This window comes from Populus euphratica, unplaced genomic scaffold (genome assembly GCF_000495115.2).
Source record: "Populus euphratica unplaced genomic scaffold, PopEup_1.0 scaffold6.1, whole genome shotgun sequence".
Classification (NCBI taxonomy): Eukaryota; Viridiplantae; Streptophyta; class Magnoliopsida; order Malpighiales; family Salicaceae; genus Populus; species Populus euphratica.
In genome coordinates this window covers 2,056,886-2,074,539 of record NW_011499849.1, presented here as the reverse complement: position 1 = coordinate 2,074,539, position 17,654 = coordinate 2,056,886, and the positions used below count along the sequence as shown (strand labels likewise).

The following is a 17,654-nucleotide window of genomic DNA, read 5'->3' as shown; positions in this document are numbered from 1 at the left end:
AAACTACAACGATTTCGCATATCCCAGAGTGCACATGAAAGCCGAACAGCCACGAGTAAGAAGGCCCAACCGGGTTTAAACTCCGGAGGACAGGATTCGGATCACTGGATGTGACTTTAAACACTGATGTATAGGCTAACAATTACTTATCTCCCATTCAATTAAGAAGAAAATACAGGCTAACACCTATCTGACTAATTTCCATATCAAAGCCCAACGTGAATCCGCAAAATGCCTCACCATTGACTGGCTCTAATAAATTATCAATAAAAAAAAAATATCATTAAATTCTTTATAAACAAATAGAGCTGCTGGCGCCGATTATTTTACCTTGGAAAAGCCGAACAAAGAAGGTCCCAAGAAGCCCAATCGTAATCACTAGATAGACAGTCAGCTCCCCTTTGGTCCACATGGAGTGCAGAAAGCCATTGGACATGTATCACAACCTTAGTCGGCCTAGTACCTGATTCAACACCTCCTATGACAAGTCATTGTAGGTTAATCCGAGTGAATTTTAAATAATTTTATTTTATTTTAAAAATTAAAATATCACTTTGAAAATATATGCTTTTAAAGAAAATCCAACTAAATCTTCATCAGTTTGAAAAGTCATAATTGAATCTGAGTCAAGTTAAATAAAATTAATTTCAGATTTACTTTTGTAAAATCCAATCCAATCAAGGATCAGGTCAGTTTGGTGCTCGTTTGCCGATTGAGCTAGGCTAATTTAAACTGTATTTATTTTTCAATAGCTTTCACATTAGTGTTCAGTAATATGTTTTGTTTTCAAAAGAACTGAGTTTTATATTATATTATTCATTAAAAAATTAAGTTTAAAACATAGTTTTTGTGCAACACTTTCTATATATTTTTTTAATTAAGTTTTATAAATATTATTGATATATTTACCTGAAATTACAAATAAAATCCTTATTAATCTTTTCTTTTACTACTAGTAAGAAAACTAAATTTTTTTTATCTAAATACTTTACATATATTTTTTAACGTACATAAATTTTAATTATAGTTTTTTATCAAACATATATTTAAATCCAATTAATTATAAATAAAAATACCTTTTTTAATTTATTTATTTTAAATTACAGCTACAAAAATTATCTAAAAAAACATACCTTTAATAAACGTGCATCCAGACCAGCCGGAATTGCTATCCACCACCGGTGCCCTCGCTGCTAACTGGCATGCTCTAAAATGTGTCAGAATTGTACTCGTAGTACCTTTCCGCCATGTTGATACAGCTTTCATGTCCATGAAACTTGTCATTTTAACGTTTGACATAATCAGAGTTCACTCAGTGGGAGTACTATCATTAAATAATTGCAGTGAGTGAATTCTTCTGTTCGTCCTGGAAAAGAAAACAACTCCCACGGATCATATAAAATATCAGCCGTCAAATTCTCTCCATTGGCAACAGCCTTGCAAGACACTTTTCTAGCAACAATGCCTCTCACCGACTACCCAGTGACCAGCCCATCTTCTTACCAAAATCCTACGAGGAAATAAAGCCATTATAGAAACTAGAGCCAAAATTATACAAGACGACCACAATTCCGTGATACGAATCACAAGCCTTTAAAAGGACCTGTCTGGCATATCGGCAATCGTCCTACAAGTCATCTACATTTTTTCTAAACCCACCAAGGCCAAAAGAAATACATATAATAAAATCCGAAAAAAATATATATAACAGACTGATTAAGAACTTTAGAAAACAAATTATTCATAATCTGGCATCATCTGAAGACTTCTTAAATGGCAGGTCAGAGAGTTACAAGGCAGGCAATGATGAAGAATGCACGATGGTAGATCCAAGGTCATTGAAGAGATTGCCCACCTTCAATGGTCTTGTTCTCTGCTCTTGGGCTGCTTCCAGCACTGCTATTTGAAACAGACGCGAAGGCAGACTTCTGCAAGACCCCCGTAGGAGATGAGCCTACCCGAGGACTGTTGTCCCTTCTCTCTGTCATTAAGTTGAGCGATGATTCATTCTTGCATTCTGCTGTTGCATTATTATTGGTGCTGTGCAAAACCTCCCCAAGTGGACCACCCATTGACGTTTCCCAAGAAATGGGAATCCAATTCGCTTGCCTTTGGTTTGGTTCATTGGCGACACTACCGACTCCCACTCCCAGCCCCATCTGTATTGGATCAAATTCACGCGATAATCTCAGCGGGGAGAGAGAGATCTTTTCATTGTTTGGAGATGAAGTGGATGACATAAAGTCTGCAGGAGCCATGGGGATTGAAATTGATAGCTGGGTTCTCTCAGATTGCAGATCAAGTCCAGGCCAAGCAACAGCAGAGCGATCAGAATGACTTTTAGGACAATCATCCATAAATTGGCGGAGGGAGTGCTGTGAAACAGATTCCTGGTCAGTAAGGTCCTGAGACGAATCAAAATTTCTGCTACTCATCACGGACGAGCTTTTCTGTGAATGGTTGAGGAGGGAGTCGGAGGTGACAAGTGCAAACTCATTTTGCAGGGATTCAACGTAAGAGTTCTGTTGTTTTGATATGACGAATGTAGTTTCTTTGGATTTCAGGTCAATGCTGGATGGTAGCATGGATAAGCCCGATGCATCTTGCATTCTCTCACCTACATTCTCTGTAGTGAAGAACACCCTGCTAGTCATCCATCAAAACAAACCATCAATTATTTTCAAACAACCATTTTGAGTATAAAAGAAATAGCTCCTTAATATGACATCAACGAATTCCTTAGAAGCGATGTAAAAATCGTTTTTTAACTGAAAAGTGAAAAATGAAAAATGAAACCTCCTTTTAAAGGATGGAACAGATTCCTAACTGACTGCATAGCCGTATAGATCAAATGAGGTTTAAAACCATCGTGCTTTTACCTGCTGAGCGTACTGGTGGCAGAAAGATTAGATGAACTTGCAGGTTGCTGCTGATTATGCACAATAGCGTGGCTATCGGACACACTGCTGCGAAGCCCCACCACTGATGCTGATGCAAAAGAGGAAGTGCCATTGGCCATTGGCTTTAAAGTGGTGGTGGCCACAGCGGAATGGCCTGATTGTCCTTCCACAGGCTTTCTTGAACGATGGCGACCCCTGTTCATGTGCCGCTCACAATACTTCTGATCAGCAACTGCGTCTCTTGAGCACCGCCATTTCTTCCCATCTGTTCTTCGACACCGTCCTGGTTCCGGATCAGTGTTGCTGGAGAAACCCATATGGAAAGTACCCCATTGCACTGTATTTGCACCTTACACAAGACAAGAGGAACAAATATCAGTAAAAGAATTGATATTTGATTCCTGGCTAATCTGCATGACTCAAATTCTAAGCAGATTAGTGTAGCACTTTGGTGTTAACTACATTTGAGTGAAATAACTCGAGTACAGGAGTTATAGCTGAATTTTTGGAGTCGCAGGAAAGTTTAGGTGGAATTATTACTTCTCAGGGACTAATAATTTAATTAAGATGCGAGGGGTTCCAACGAAAATGATCTGTGGCAACCTGTGTTAAAATTCTAACCATTTATGACCGCAGGATTAATACTCGGCGGAAAGGAAAAGGAAACCCGTTTTGCACAAACGATCCCTTCTCCACACAGAAAAAAGAAAACACTGACGCACACCTAGACAGACACAAAGGCATGCATGGCTACTTTGTACATCACGATAGTCACAGAATCATTTTGAGAGAGTGAGAGAAAAGGGCCAATCTGGTGGACAAAAAGGCAAAAAAAACTTGGAAGTCTGTTCTTTCTGGAGGAAGAGACAAAACTTACATGCACTGGGTTTGAAAAGTCCAGAAAAACTAGAAAACCCAGCAGAATCAAGAGCTTTCCTAATGGGGATGAGCAGATTAGATGGTATAGGCACATTTGCAGTTATGTATTTGTAGATCAAGGCCTGATGTTCAAGCTCCATCCATTGTAATTGAGTGAATGGCCATCTAGTCTCAGTCAAAACCCCATGCATGCTGGCTGCATTGAAGATTCCAGAGTTGTAGCCTGAAAAAAAAAAGAGAGAGAGATCAGGACAAACTATGTAGAAACGCAGATAATAAAATCCAAAATTTAATGTTAAATACAAAAGGTTATACTCTCCGAGTGCAAAAGGCCAAAAAAAGAAGAAGAAGAAGCATGCAAAGTGTCTAGAAGGCAACTCAAAATCAAAATTTCCCTGAAACATTTAAGGAGGCTGAAGAAACCATGAATTTCTGCAATTGATGGGCCAAGAAAACAGACCACAAAGGTAGGAAGGGAGCAAAGAAAAAGAGAAACAGCCGGAATCCCTAACAAAAATTGGATCTTTTATGTCGCTCTAACCTTCCTATTTTCAACTTCATAAATGTTTCTTCTTTTGAGAACGCTGGTCTTCTGTGTTCGATTAATTCCTAAAACCCATCAACCCCAAAACAGGAAGAAAGACACATGAGAAAAAAAATCTACTTCATCTAGACAGGACTTTAAAATAAGAACATTCCTAGATTTGAATGAAATAACTAACAAAATATCATTTATTGATCAAATAGACATTAATCCCATCTCCTACGAGTACATAAACAATTAAACCATGGATCCACGCAACAAACCCCATAAAGCCATAATGTTTACAGAAGTCACTTGTTATCACAAAGGGGACCAATCATACCCTCAAATAATGAAGCATACCCCACGTACACTTGAATCCTTAATGATGGTACCTGTATTTCTATTATGAGAAGAAGATGTGAGGTGAAAGTACGGCAATATGGCATTTGGGTAGCTTCTCTCCGCTGAAGAAGCTGATTTGGGACAGGAGAAGCTGAGCATCTGCTGCTGCTGCTGTCCAGCAGTGAAGAGAGAGTTGTTGCTAGATTTCAGAAGTAAAGTGTTTCTCTGGTCAAGCAGCATTGACTCGGTTATGGACAATTTAGAGTTCCACCAATCGTCATCGGCGGCGGCAGATCTCTCTTGCTTCAGGAACCCAGATCCGTACTTCTTTGCTTCAGGATCTGAGCTAGCAAGAGAAGCGAAACCACTATTACTTGTGTCTGAATCCACCAACCCATCCAAACCCATCTGAACCCCAAAATCCATATAGAAAATCCCAACAAAAACTATAAAACCTCGACACTGAAGAAATAAAACTGAAGCATTAGTCCATTAGCCAGAAAGACATGACCTTTAGGGGCTAGAGACAGGTGCATTTTAAGTGGATTGATGATAGATATTAGTTAAAGCTACAGAAGGTGAAACTGAAAAAACAAGCCTGATTCTTGTTTAAAGAGTTGAATTTGTATTTGGAAAGAGATAAAATAATTGGAGAGAGACAGTTCGGGGGTGAGGATAGAAACTGAGCAGTCAAAGCTAGTAGCCTGGTACTAAAAATACTCGTATATTTCAGACAAACGAATTATCCGTTTGTTTTTATGGTTTGAAAGGCGTTTTTAAAGAAATTTTTTTGTTTTAATTTTTTTTATATTGTTTTTAATATAATAATAAAGAATTTTTTTTGTTTTAATTTTTTATATATATTTTTATATTGTTTTTAATATAATAATAAAAAAATATTTTTTTTAAAAAAATATTTTTTAATATATTTTTAAATTAAAAATATTTTAAAAATCTATAAATATAAACAACTCTATTATAATTTTTTAATAATATTACAATGAAACCCGTAAAAGTAATATAATTTATCAAAAAAACAAGTTCAAGGGTGATCATAACGTTTCAAATATATGATCATCAACTTTGCCTCCTAGACCTTTTATTTTATATTTTTGCATAGATAAAAAAAAATTATATATTTTTAAATTATGCCTTTTTATTTTATATTTTTGCATAAATAAAAAAAATAAATAAATTTTTTATATAATTTTAAATTATTTTAATATATTGATATTAAAAATAAAATTTTAAAAATAAAAACTTATTTATTTTTAATATACCTTTAAATAAAAAACTATTTTTAAAAATATCACTACCATGCTTTGCTTGAAAGTACTTGTTTTGGATTGGAAATAAGTAATCTCTTTTTCATGTTTTCTTAAAAGAAGTTTAGCCTGTTTTGTCGTACTGAGTTTGCTAGTTGTTGTAGATGCAATACACAATGAATCTGATTTAATCTTTCTTTTTTATTCGTTGATTTAAAGCCTGATGGAGTGGTGGGCTGCATGCACAAATATTTTTTTTATTTTTATTTGGGCATTCTCATATACCTTTAAAGATTGAAACTAGTCTTATTCAAGGTTCGTGGTTATCCCTTCCAATAAAGATGTTTCTCGAGATCAAACATGTGTTCTTGTCTTTATAGTGATATAGTAGTATCTTAATCGCTAGACCAACGCTGGATACACAAATATGCTTTGCCACATGATATATGTCAGGCCTGACCAATAAGTTTATCTAGAACCTAGGTGACTTGAGGCCTTAACGGTGTTTAAATATGGCAAAACCTAGCTTACAATTGCTCTGAGAAAAATTACATAACTAGATAGGTTAACTTGAAATCTAGATGATTCAGTAAAACCTAGAAAAAACCTAGTTTTTTTTTCCTGTCAACTTCTTTTTCATGAGACAATGATCATCCTCTCTATTTTTCAAACAAAAAAAAAATCCATCAAAACCAACAATAGAGCAAGACAAGTAGGAGATCTCAAATACTATAATTGTTTACTTTCTATTTAATGAGCCAGAAAAATCAATTATACAGTTATGTGTTTTTAGCATCGACTCCAAATAAGCAATGTGATTCTAGCTGGTGATGATAAACAATGTAGTTCTAATAAAAACTAGTTTTTATAGTTAATGGAGAGACAAACAAAATTATCAATGAAGATAAGGTTACAGGTGTTATCTCACGTGCATGGGGGGTAATAAAAACCTTATATGCACAGGTTTACTATATTTGCAATATTAGTTATTAATTTATATCAAAATTCATTATATAAACATTATAATAATATTTTATTTTTTTAATACTATATTGAAAGCCTATTAGTATATATATTATATGCCATAAAAAGAAAGTTGTGTTTTTTCAAATGTGGTGTAAGAAACTCTTTTGGTTTAAATACTTTTATTTAAAATGATGACATAATATCTTTTCATCATGAAATAAAAAAATATTATATTAAAACCTCAAATATTTTTTTTAAAAAGTTTTCGGGTTAACCTTGTTTCTTAGCTAGGTTTAATAAATATGCTCTTCATTTGTTTCATCTTCTTATATGTACTCATACGTCCCATTAGTTATTATTATTGTTAATTGATTAATTTTTAACAATAATTGATTGAACAACTGAAATAATTGTATATATATATTTTTAGCATGAGTCTCAATATACTAGTCAAAGATGACTCTTTTTAGGAATTGGATGAATTGTTTTTACCATTAAATCTCTATAACTTTTGCATTGCTACAAAACTTAATAAATAAGTAATATATTGGTCTGGATTACCTTGACCTTTAAATTGTTAGAACTTTAGATATCAATAGTTTGATAACTTTCTCGTTTCATTGATATGTTATCATACATAAGAAAAAGGTTAGGGAGCACCTTCATATTAAGCATCGATAATATATGTAATAATATATTGTAGTTGTTAGAGAGTAAATGAGCCCACTGGTAATCTAATGATATCTCTAATGTCATTTTATAGTATTATTTGATCATGTTGCTCTTGCTTATATTTCTTTCTGATATCATCTTGGCTTTTTAAAAGATCTTGGTAAGCATTATTTATAGATGGATCTTCGATCCTCTAGATGTTTTTAGTAGATGAATTTTGCTTTTGCAGTTAATCCATCAACATAGTGATTTGTGCATCCCTTTCCTTAATGGATCATTTTAGCTCCTCCATTTTAAAAGACATTTGATGAATACAATCCTAAAAAAAATGATGTCTCAATGACCATGACAAGCACTTTATAGTCAAGGTTAGATAAGGATTAGTAATTTCCTTATCTTCATTTGGAAGAAGTTATGTAATGAGATCTAAACTTTGATCGCATGCTTGAATTTAACTTGCGGGGTGAAATATTTTTTTTTGTAAACGTAGAAAGGGAGAGTTTCTAAACTCATATTTTGAGAAAGTTGTTTTTTTTTCTAAAAAAAAAAGTTGTCTCAATGGAAATACCAACATAAACTTTCCAGACCAAGTTCTTAAATAAGTGGTCGGTGAGGTATCAATTTCAACACTCTAAGAATTGATTAGAGAATTCCTTACATGATTTATATTTTTCATTTCAGATAATAGACAGGGATGAGATGAATAAAATATCTTACCAAGAGTGCTAAAAAGTTGTACATGTAAAAATTTACTTATTAAAAATACATTAAAAATAATGTTAGGATTACAATAATAAAATTGACTATGATAAAATATGAAAACTCCCTCGAGTGCTCTTTACATGTATAAATTCTTTGATTAGTAGTAAGATCTGGATCTTATTTTGGATGGAAAAATATTCACACAAGCCCAAAAGATTTAACTATGGAGATTTTAACTTGATTTAAGTTGATAATGAAGATCAAAGAGTATTCACACGGGTTAAAAAGCTTTAACAATGTGATGTATAAATTTGACTTGTTTGATGAAGATAAAGAGTATTCATATCAACTGAAAGTTTTGATTGTGTAATATTTTAATTTGATTTAATTTAATGAATGAAATGATTTTGATATTTTACTCCTTTTAGTTCATTTGGGTGAAGGAAATAATTTTGATCCTTTTTTTATATAAACTTGAATGTCTTGGAGAGAACTTCTACGTATTTATATTTGGTCTCTGGTCTTTGTTTTTTCTTCCATTCCTCTTTCATGTCTTTCATGTTTTTTTGTCTTATTTATTTGTGTTTTTTTTAAAAAAAAATTGGTGGTTTTTCTATTTATTTATATATTTGTCATGTACAATTTACCTCAAATATCCTTTATTTAAAGGGTATTTTAGGATTATTGATATTAAGATTACTTAAAATATCCTTAGCTAGAGAGATATTAAAGTAAAAATCATGAAATATATTTAGATTAGGTTTTTTTAATTTAGTTGGGCCCAAACCCAATAAATTTAATCTAGATCTCGACTTAATAAATTTAATTTAGACCCAAACTCAATAGTTTTAATTTACTTGGTTACGAGAGTTTGGATCATAGCCCAAACTTGTAAAATTTTCAGTGCCTACAAGGATCATGCTATACTTAGAAAGAAGGATAAAGAAAAGAAAAAATAAACAAAAAAGACTCATTATCAATAAATTACCTCACTAACATCAACACGTGTTGTGCTAATAAATAGATGTTGTAATGGTGTTTTTAACAATATGATATAAAAAGCTTTTTCTGTTTTTGAGGAGTGGTGTGTGGTGTGGCAATGGTTCCGCTACACACTAATATATTTTTTTATTTAAATAATATTTAATTTATATCAAAATACTTAATTTACCTTCATGAAATTAGTGGTAACATAAGGGAGAGATCAAAATACCAACGGACCCGCGTTTTGATTTTTTAAGTTTTAATGGTAAAGATTCATTTTACTGTGTTTTAAAAAAGTAAAAAGACATGAATATCTCCCTCGTCGTATCATCTCGGAATCACCAAATTTGACTGTGCTCTGTGGAGAGAGTGGGGGTTGGATGTTGTCGTGTCAACAGAAGGTGTGACCGAGACATAAGACCACAGAAAAATAAGCATGGATTCTGAAGGAATGACAGGTTGAGAGAGATGATGTTCGTTGTTGGGCTTATAGATGGCGAGATGTAGATGGAGCGGTTCGCTTCCCGTTTGCCGACAGCCTTTGGCTGGCCCGCATCACCCTCTTCTCTTTCTTTTCAAATTGTCCCAGCTTCCGTCATCCCTCGCGTACCATTTCGACGGGACTTTTCTCCGTGAGGGCCTACTAACGTTTGATACTTTCAAAGCAGAGCTAGCACGTGGAGAACCATCCTCTTACAATACTCTCTCCCCTTTTAAGTTTTAATTTGATTTCGAGTTTGCGCCTTCTCAACAAGTCTCTAAAACTTCAGGTTGAAAAGTCTTTTTTTTTTTAAATATATTCCAACAAATGCTGAGTATTGAGTGATCTTTTGTAGGTAAAGTTAATATATATATATATATATATATATTTGAGTTTAGTAATTTTTTTTACTCTATTGTAGTTATAATATTTTGGGTTTCAATTATACGTGAAGCTAATAAAATTTAAAAATATAGACATGAATGCAAATGTTATGAATCATTTTATTTGGAATTTTTTTCTAATATTAATAAAATTGTAAAAAATAGTTAAAAATAATATAAGACAATAATCAATAATCCAATCTAACAATGTGACAAAATTTAAAATGGTCATTATTTTTTTAGCTTTGGTTATTGGCTTTTTTTAATCTAGTTCTAAGCATCTCTAGAGCTTTGATGGTCAAAATAAAGTTTCAAAATGATGTATACATAACCATATGTTGGGACAACAAAATTAACCTGGTTTAGAAATTATATTAATGTTTTAGCCTCTGTTTTAATTAAAGAAATTAAATTAAATATCAGTATTGATATATGTTTGGTATTGTCACATAAAAAATATTAAAAAATACATGGAGTTAAGTTTTTTTCAAGTTAAACATTTCAAGACATGATTAATGATTTGTATGTAGTTATATATTTTAAACATTTGACGATGATTCAGCATCCTTTGTGCTTCTCTACTGACCCTCTAATTCGTTGCATTTATTAAACCGTAACGGAAATCTGTTCCAATGATCAGTTCTAACTTGCAACTTCTCAGTCCCAGTTCCTTTTCCTGTTCTTCTTGCAATGGGGTCAAGTCCCTTGTTTGTCTTGTTGGAGTACGCTTCTGGTCGTCTTCTTTTTTCGGTTACACTACACCTCTAGTTAATGGGCCTCATGTATCAAGCGTATGCTAAGATAGATTTCAAAATTTACTCGGACACTCGGTTCAGGTGGTTACTTAATTATTCTTTAAAATAGTTATATTTATAAATATATTAAAATAATATTTACTTGTTTATTTATTAAATTAATGCATTAAAATAGTTTTAACAAAAAACACGTCTGGCTATATTGTCAACTGCGTAATAATATTCCATTCAAAGGGAGTCTCGAAATCGTCCAGAGATCAACAAATGCTTCTAGTTATGTCTTTCGCTGGAAAGCTGGTTTGTTACACATTTCAGGTGCAAATATCCAGTAATTAATCTTGCCGATTAAGCGTGGACTCTCATCTAAAATCTAAAATTTCAAACCCGATGGCAATGGTTGGTATTAGATCGACACGTGACTTTATTTATTGATTGATGATGGGGCAGATTTTTTTATTAAAAAAATAGTCCTTTGGGCCAGACCCAAACAGCCAGGAAAAGGGCCAGCATATGCATAATTTTTCTTCCAGCATGCAAAAAATGCACCCCTCGAGATAAATCATCCCATGCATATTTTTGCAAGACATGGCACAGTTCACATGAAATGAGAGAAAATGCAAAAAAAAAAAAAAAAAAAAAAAGAGGGAAGGAATGGAAGGGTTATCGAGGTCACAGATGACATTTCATCGAAATTCAAAGATATCAAAAAAGACTACCATTCGTGATCAAAATGGATCGCAACGCGCTGTTTTAATTAAAGAGCGAAAAAATAAAAATAAATCTTACCTGTTTGAGCCAAGCCTAAACGGTCAGGGAAGCCAGCTGTCCAAAGCCAGTACCTAGGGACATGAACTTTATATAACATGCCACCATATTTGCCGGTGTCATTTCCTTGCACGACACGTCGGGTTATTCGTTCCAGAGAAGCCAAGGACACGATCCTACACCCAAGGCAAGCACCATATTTTCATGCACCGATTGTTGGACTGCAAGCATCACGTAAATTTCCCGGCGTTGCAAACATCAATTTCTTCATCAATGACATCGCAGACTTGTGGCGCCATAACCAATAGCGTGCGTTAGCTTCTTCACCAATAGGATACTATATTTTCTTCACATCCTACAAGGTAATCCGACACCTATAAATACCTCATCTCGTTACCAGGTAAAGGGGCACGAGACTAAACAGCGACTATTTATAAGCTCTGCTAACAAAAATATCGTAATTTTTTTTTTATAATTATTGGAGGCATCAGGTTAATTCTATTTTTATGGGTAGGTTAATTTTAGATCCTGAAATTAATAATAATATAAATTTTTAATAATCATCATATTAATAATTACAAAATTTAAATTTGAGACGGCAAGAAAAAAAATATCTTAATCTTAAATTTTTACTATTACATCTAGTTATAAATATTAACTTTAAATGTAGATGAGATGGGGATTTCCATTTACATTTATCTGTGAAAATGCCACTATAAACAACAATTTTTGCTAATAAAAAAGGTTATTTGTCTCGATAATTAAGTGATCCAGAAAGAAATATTGTCTAGCCGTTTATATAAAGCCGCCATTAATGGTGAAACTTCCTCACGGACGATTAAATGTGCAATTCCATAAAATCACTAGCGTGCAAGAGATGCATCTGTACTATTATCACCGACTAGCAAAATCATTTCTGTAAGATGAAAAAGAAAGCGCAGGCTATCTCTGATCACTGATCAGTAGAGAAAATAGCCTACTCTTCTCCATTTCCAAAGGCTAAGCTTTCAAAAAATACAGTAAATGTTGTGGTCGTTTTTAAAATTCTAAAAACAGAATCTCGACTCGAAACCTAATAAAAGAAAAGCATATAACAAAGGTACTGTTTATATTATAAAAGTGATATTGCTTGCACTTCGTGAGCAAAGCTTTGAATAAGAAAGTTGATGGTGTATGTTTCCTGTATCTAATCAGTTAGTTATATTATCTGTAATATTAATTTTATTTGTATAAATATATTTAATTTATTAATAAAAACTTATTTATTTTTAATATTTATCAAATATTTTAATAATAAATCTAATATTTGATGATCAAATTTGGAGTAGATATAAAATTTTTAGGACAAAAATACATTATAAATTAAATTATAAAGTTATTATGGTTATGAGATTTCTTTTATATCAAAACATTGTTCTAAAATGTTTGTGGTCAATACCCCACCAAGACCCGACATTGATTAGAAATATTAAGACTGATGCATGTTATTTTTTTGAAAAAAAATAATAGTTGTTCTCGTAAGCAGGGATATGGAGGATACTTGTAATTAATACTTGTAATTAATATGTATAGTAAACTGATCCGCATAATTTTTTTTTTGTTATATATATATATATATATATAAAGAAACTCACATAATGACTGTGTAAATGATTCTTAGATTTGAGATCATTAAGTTATCTTGTATATATAATGTCATGTTTTGACAGGGTGAAATTAAAAAGAAAGATTAATTGAAAAAAATAAAAAAAATAAGGATTAAAGTTAAAATAGAAAATAAAAATAAAATCTTGATTTAATGGTGAAATTAAAAAGAACAATCAACTTAACAAAAAAGCAAAAAAAATGATCAAATTGAATAAAATAACATATCACAAGTTATAATTGAAAGATGTATTTAAAAATAATTTAAAATTTATAAAATGATAAAAAATAATAATTAAGAATAAAAAAAATAAGGATTAAAATTATTATATTTGTAAATCAAATAATAATTCTAAAATTTTCAATGTACAATGTCGTTTCAAGGTGAGGAAAGAGAAAAGTGATGGGAAAAAAAAAATTTATTGGTATAGCTCTATCAACCTAACGATGCCATGTACTACCTTAACAGGAAGAGGATGACTCGTCGCTTTCAATAGCATGAAGAAAGCTAATTTTTTGTAACTAAGAGGTGCAATAGGTACCACTTTGAAAGTGCAAGCTTCTCTCACGTTGGTATGCATGTCTATTTTTTTAATATATTTTATACTTATTAAAAGATTAAATTACCTCTACCCAACCTAATTATTACAAAAATAACTGCATGTAAAGATAAAAGCGCTCCTGAACTCCGTCCTTAAAATTTTTGCATTCAATAATATTTTAGTTATTTTATTATGTCTCGGGGAAAAAAACCAGCTTATTCCCAGACAACCTCATAACAACCGTCATACCTCCAACAATCAGTTTGAAGATTTTTCTGTGAGAATGACAAATACACTATTACATTGTTTCAGTAAATAGTATTTACGAGTTTGCAGAAACAGTATTTTTTCAAGCCGTTGATTAAACACATTCCATCACAAACCACAAGGTGAAATTGTGTTTTAAACAACTATGCTCGATCTGGACCGTAAACAAATAGCGTTTATATAATAAGTTATGGATATCTAGATTCGTACCATGGACCCAACTAGTTATGAACTCATGATGTGGCATTGGGCCTGGTCTGTTACAGAGTTTGAAGTAGCTGAGACTACTGGTGCAAGGCAAATTCCTCGTTCAATATATACTCATTTTTAATCTGGATTGCTTCCAAGCCCACACAAAGCTTATCCTATCCAGTAAAAATTAAAAAGAAAAACAACTCGAGAGTCGAAACAGGTGCGAGTTTCAGAAACCCTAGAATCCAAAATTTCTAGGGTTTATGTTCCCAATTGGAGTTTCGAATTTAGGGCTTTTTGAAATTCCCGGTTTGATCACTGTAATTGAAGATGAATATTGACGACGCGAAGCTTTTTGTGGGAGGTATATCTCGTGAGACAAGCGAAGAAACTCTAAGAAATTACTTCAGCAAGTACGGTGTCGTTTCGCATTCTCTTATTGCCAAGGACAAAATCACTAAATTTCCAAGAGGATTTGGTTTTGTTGTTTTCTCTGATCCTTATTCTGCTGCTAGGGCTCTTCAAGATAATCATGTTATTCTTGGGAGAACGGTGAGTTTTTTGCTCTTCTTTGGTCTTGATTTATCACGAGTGTTAGTTGCGTGTTTAATGTTATATTATTAATTTACACCTTCTTTTTTCAATAAAAGTGGAAACAGAATATAATTTGTGGTCTTTTTTGTTTATTTATTTGATTTATTTCGTGCATGAAAGTTTGGTTTGAATCCTGGATGTTATTCTCCATTAAAAACACTCAGAAAGGCATTTATTGTTTGTGTTTCTTGGTTGTTTATTTCGTTGACGAGTTTTTTCTTTCTTTTTTTTCCAGGTAGAAGTGAAGAAAGCACTACCTAAAATTGAAAAACACCAACACCAGCAGCAACGGCAACACCACCCCCATGGTAATCAGGAAGCTAGCAACGGATTGGGTATGAATAGTGATAACAGCACCAGCGCTAAAAACAATAGGACTAAGAAGATCTTTGTGGGAGGTTTGGCATCTAGTCTAACTGAAGAACAGTTCAAAAATTACTTTGAACAGTTTGGTAGGACAGTAGATGTAGTTGTGATGCAAGATAGTTTAACCAACAGGCCAAGGGGCTTCGGATTTGTCACCTTTGACTCTGAGGAATCCGCTGACAAGGTTTTGCTGATTGGTTCTCACGAGTTGAATGGCAAGAGAGTGGAGGTTAAGAAGGCTGTGCCGAAAGATAGAATTAATGGTCATATTGTTAGGGGTGATTCAAATGGGTTCATTGGTAATGGTCCTCAACTTGGAAATCACCCTTTCTATGGTCAGGGATATGACCCATGTTACACTTCTTTCCCGGTGTATAATGATGTTCATGGTCATTTTTATGGAATGAGTTATTATGGGAGTGTATTCCCTATGGTAGGATATGGAAGACCTGGTTTGGAGGTTGCACCAATGCCCCCTATGCTTGGAGCTGGACTGTTTCCTTACAGCAATGCCTGTCTTTATCCCGCTTATGCACATAACATGAGTAGCATCAGGGGTATGGAAATTGGTGGGCATAATCGGATTTTTGAGGCTGGTGTGAATGGTGAAGAATCTGGTTCGTGGCAGCAATGGACACGCCCCATCTGATGTAACAACAACTAAGAGTGGAGGGCAAGCATGGAAGTTGATACTTTGAGTTTGGAAGGTAGTAGTGTATGTGCTCTAAGTTAACAGAGTAGAGTAGGTCTTGAATCTTGATGGACAATTGAAAGCTTTACCTGTAGATAATTCTACCAGACCTGTTGCACATATTCCCCGGACATTGATGGTTTAGCAATTATTCACCGATTGATCAGAACAAGTTTAACCACCACACCTTTTAGATGTCCATTTCTTTCGCGTGAACTTTGCGCCACAAGCATCTTTGCGTGCCCTGTCTCTCTACTTTCAGTCATTTGTAAATAAATGATTCTGTCCTCCTAACATAAATGCATTTAAATTCAACATATGTTTTCGCATTTCACGTTCCTCCTAGCTTATGCTTTTTATATGAACTATTTATTTATACTTTCTGTTTTTTGGTATGTCTTTTGTTGTTTGCAATGTAATTATTACTATCGTACATTTGTGGACGGTTCCCTATTGTTCATTCTTATTTTGCTTTGGTCCCTGTCTCTGATGATGGGCGAGAGAAGACGGTGTACCCGTGGGAATTTGTTGATACGTTTACCAAGCCTCTATATGGTCGGAAAAACAAAGATTAGACGCGTCATCCACTTTCTTCCTCTATGGATTGCCAAGCAACTCGTGCAGACTTAGATTGCTAGGCCTCGGCATGCAGGACGTGTAGGCCCAATACTCTTTTATCTTTTAATTTTTTTCAAAACAATTTCTTAACTAAAATTTGTAATAAAGTATCTATTATATTTTGATAGCTTTAACATTAACCATATTTTCACAATTGTGTTGTTTTTATTTAAAAATCCAATATATAGTATTTACTACCTGAATATAGGATTTGGAATGACCTGATGGAGTTTGTGGACCTGGAGGAATAACACTGCATTTGAGTCTGATTTTTCAAGTCGGGCTGGAGGTATTGATATGGCTGGTTCTAAGCTGGAGAAGATCGCGCTAGCAATGATTAGTAGAGTGTAAAGACACATCAGTTTTGCCATCGATGGAAACTAGGGCAAATTCAACACTGATCGTGCATTGAGAACTTATTTTGTTGGTGCTACTGCTAGTGGTCTCATCAAGGACAACAACGTTGCTTGACCAGGGAGTTTTTGCTTATCATACAGAGGCTTGCTCGGCTAATGAGGCATAATTATGAAGTGTACAACGTTTTCTTAAATGTCTGGCTGTTATCCACGTCATAAAAGAGTAATAGAAAATATGACACTGAGAATACTTTACTGGATTGAAGTGTTTTTTAAATCATATTTATAATTATAGGGGTAATAGGAGTATGGATTTCCTTGCCGATCATGATTTTTTATATATTTTTGTTGGAAGTGTGGTCTAAATAAAAGTGTTAAAGTAAATTTTAAAAAATAAAAAATATTATTTTAATATATTTTTAAATAAAAAATATTTTAAAAATAATTAGTCTGATTGGTTGATAAGCTACGAATAAAGCATGTCATAAGCTTTAGCTTCCCTGAAATGTTTATATCCGGAGAAATTGATGGGTAAATAATTCATTGAAACAAAAATCCAGTGATTTGGACAATTCAATATCTCACCAACAGGGATGATTGAACCATTGAGTTATTGTGGAAGTTGAAAATAAAAGATTAAAAATATATAGTTTTTGTAACAGCAGGGAATGATTAATTAATTTTGTTAAATGCCATGGATGTTTTGCGTATATATATATTTTTTAAGAATGGTGTTTTACTGTTTGCGTCACTGTAGCCGCAAA

The 17,654-nt window shown here is 33.2% G+C and overlaps 2 protein-coding genes across 4 annotated transcripts; one reads left to right on the top strand and one right to left on the bottom strand.

The window, feature by feature from the left end:
- Window positions 1-1,397: 1,397 nt before the first annotated feature.
- LOC105120532 (growth-regulating factor 1-like) lies at window positions 1,398-5,400 on the bottom strand. Of its 3 annotated transcripts, none has more exons than XM_011018782.1 (4): window positions 4,698-5,400; window positions 3,778-4,002; window positions 2,880-3,249; window positions 1,398-2,643 (listed from the first exon to the last, which is right to left on the bottom strand). In XM_011018782.1, exons 1-4 carry the CDS (start codon window positions 5,071-5,073, stop codon window positions 1,836-1,838), a joined length of 1,779 nt encoding a protein of 592 aa, XP_011017084.1. In that variant the 5' UTR covers window positions 5,074-5,400; the 3' UTR covers window positions 1,398-1,835. The 3 variants fall into 3 exon arrangements, with proteins under 3 accessions (XP_011017084.1, XP_011017085.1, XP_011017086.1); XM_011018783.1 differs by having other exon boundaries at window positions 1,398-2,646; window positions 2,880-3,237; window positions 4,698-5,397; XM_011018784.1 differs by having other exon boundaries at window positions 2,880-3,237; window positions 4,698-5,395.
- A 9,009-nt stretch (window positions 5,401-14,409) lies between these two features.
- On the top strand, window positions 14,410-16,245 carry LOC105120531 (RNA-binding protein 1-like). The gene is made up of 2 exons (XM_011018781.1): window positions 14,410-14,817; window positions 15,095-16,245. The coding sequence occupies exons 1-2, from the start codon at window positions 14,596-14,598 to the stop codon at window positions 15,872-15,874; spliced, it is 1,002 nt and encodes a 333-aa protein (XP_011017083.1). The 5' UTR covers window positions 14,410-14,595; the 3' UTR covers window positions 15,875-16,245.
- Window positions 16,246-17,654: the final 1,409 nt, after the last annotated feature.

What these genes read in the sequence shown, in the direction of transcription:
- LOC105120532 (XM_011018782.1), bottom strand. Translation starts at nt 5,073, where the DNA reads ATGGATTTTGGGGTTCAGATGGGTTTGGATGGGTTGGTGGATTCAGAC. An exon ending in ACTTTTCAAACCCAGTGCAT is followed by an intron (nt 3,250 to 3,777) that starts GTAAGTTTTGTC and finishes GTCTTGTGTAAG; the next exon opens with GTGCAAATACAGTGCAATGG. An exon ending in GCCACCAGTACGCTCAGCAG is followed by an intron (nt 2,644 to 2,879) that starts GTAAAAGCACGA and finishes GATGACTAGCAG; the next exon opens with GGTGTTCTTCACTACAGAGA.
- LOC105120531 (XM_011018781.1), top strand. Translation starts at nt 14,596, where the DNA reads ATGAATATTGACGACGCGAAGCTTTTTGTGGGAGGTATATCTCGTGAG. An exon ending in ATGTTATTCTTGGGAGAACG is followed by an intron (nt 14,818 to 15,094) that starts GTGAGTTTTTTG and finishes TTTTTTTTCCAG; the next exon opens with GTAGAAGTGAAGAAAGCACT.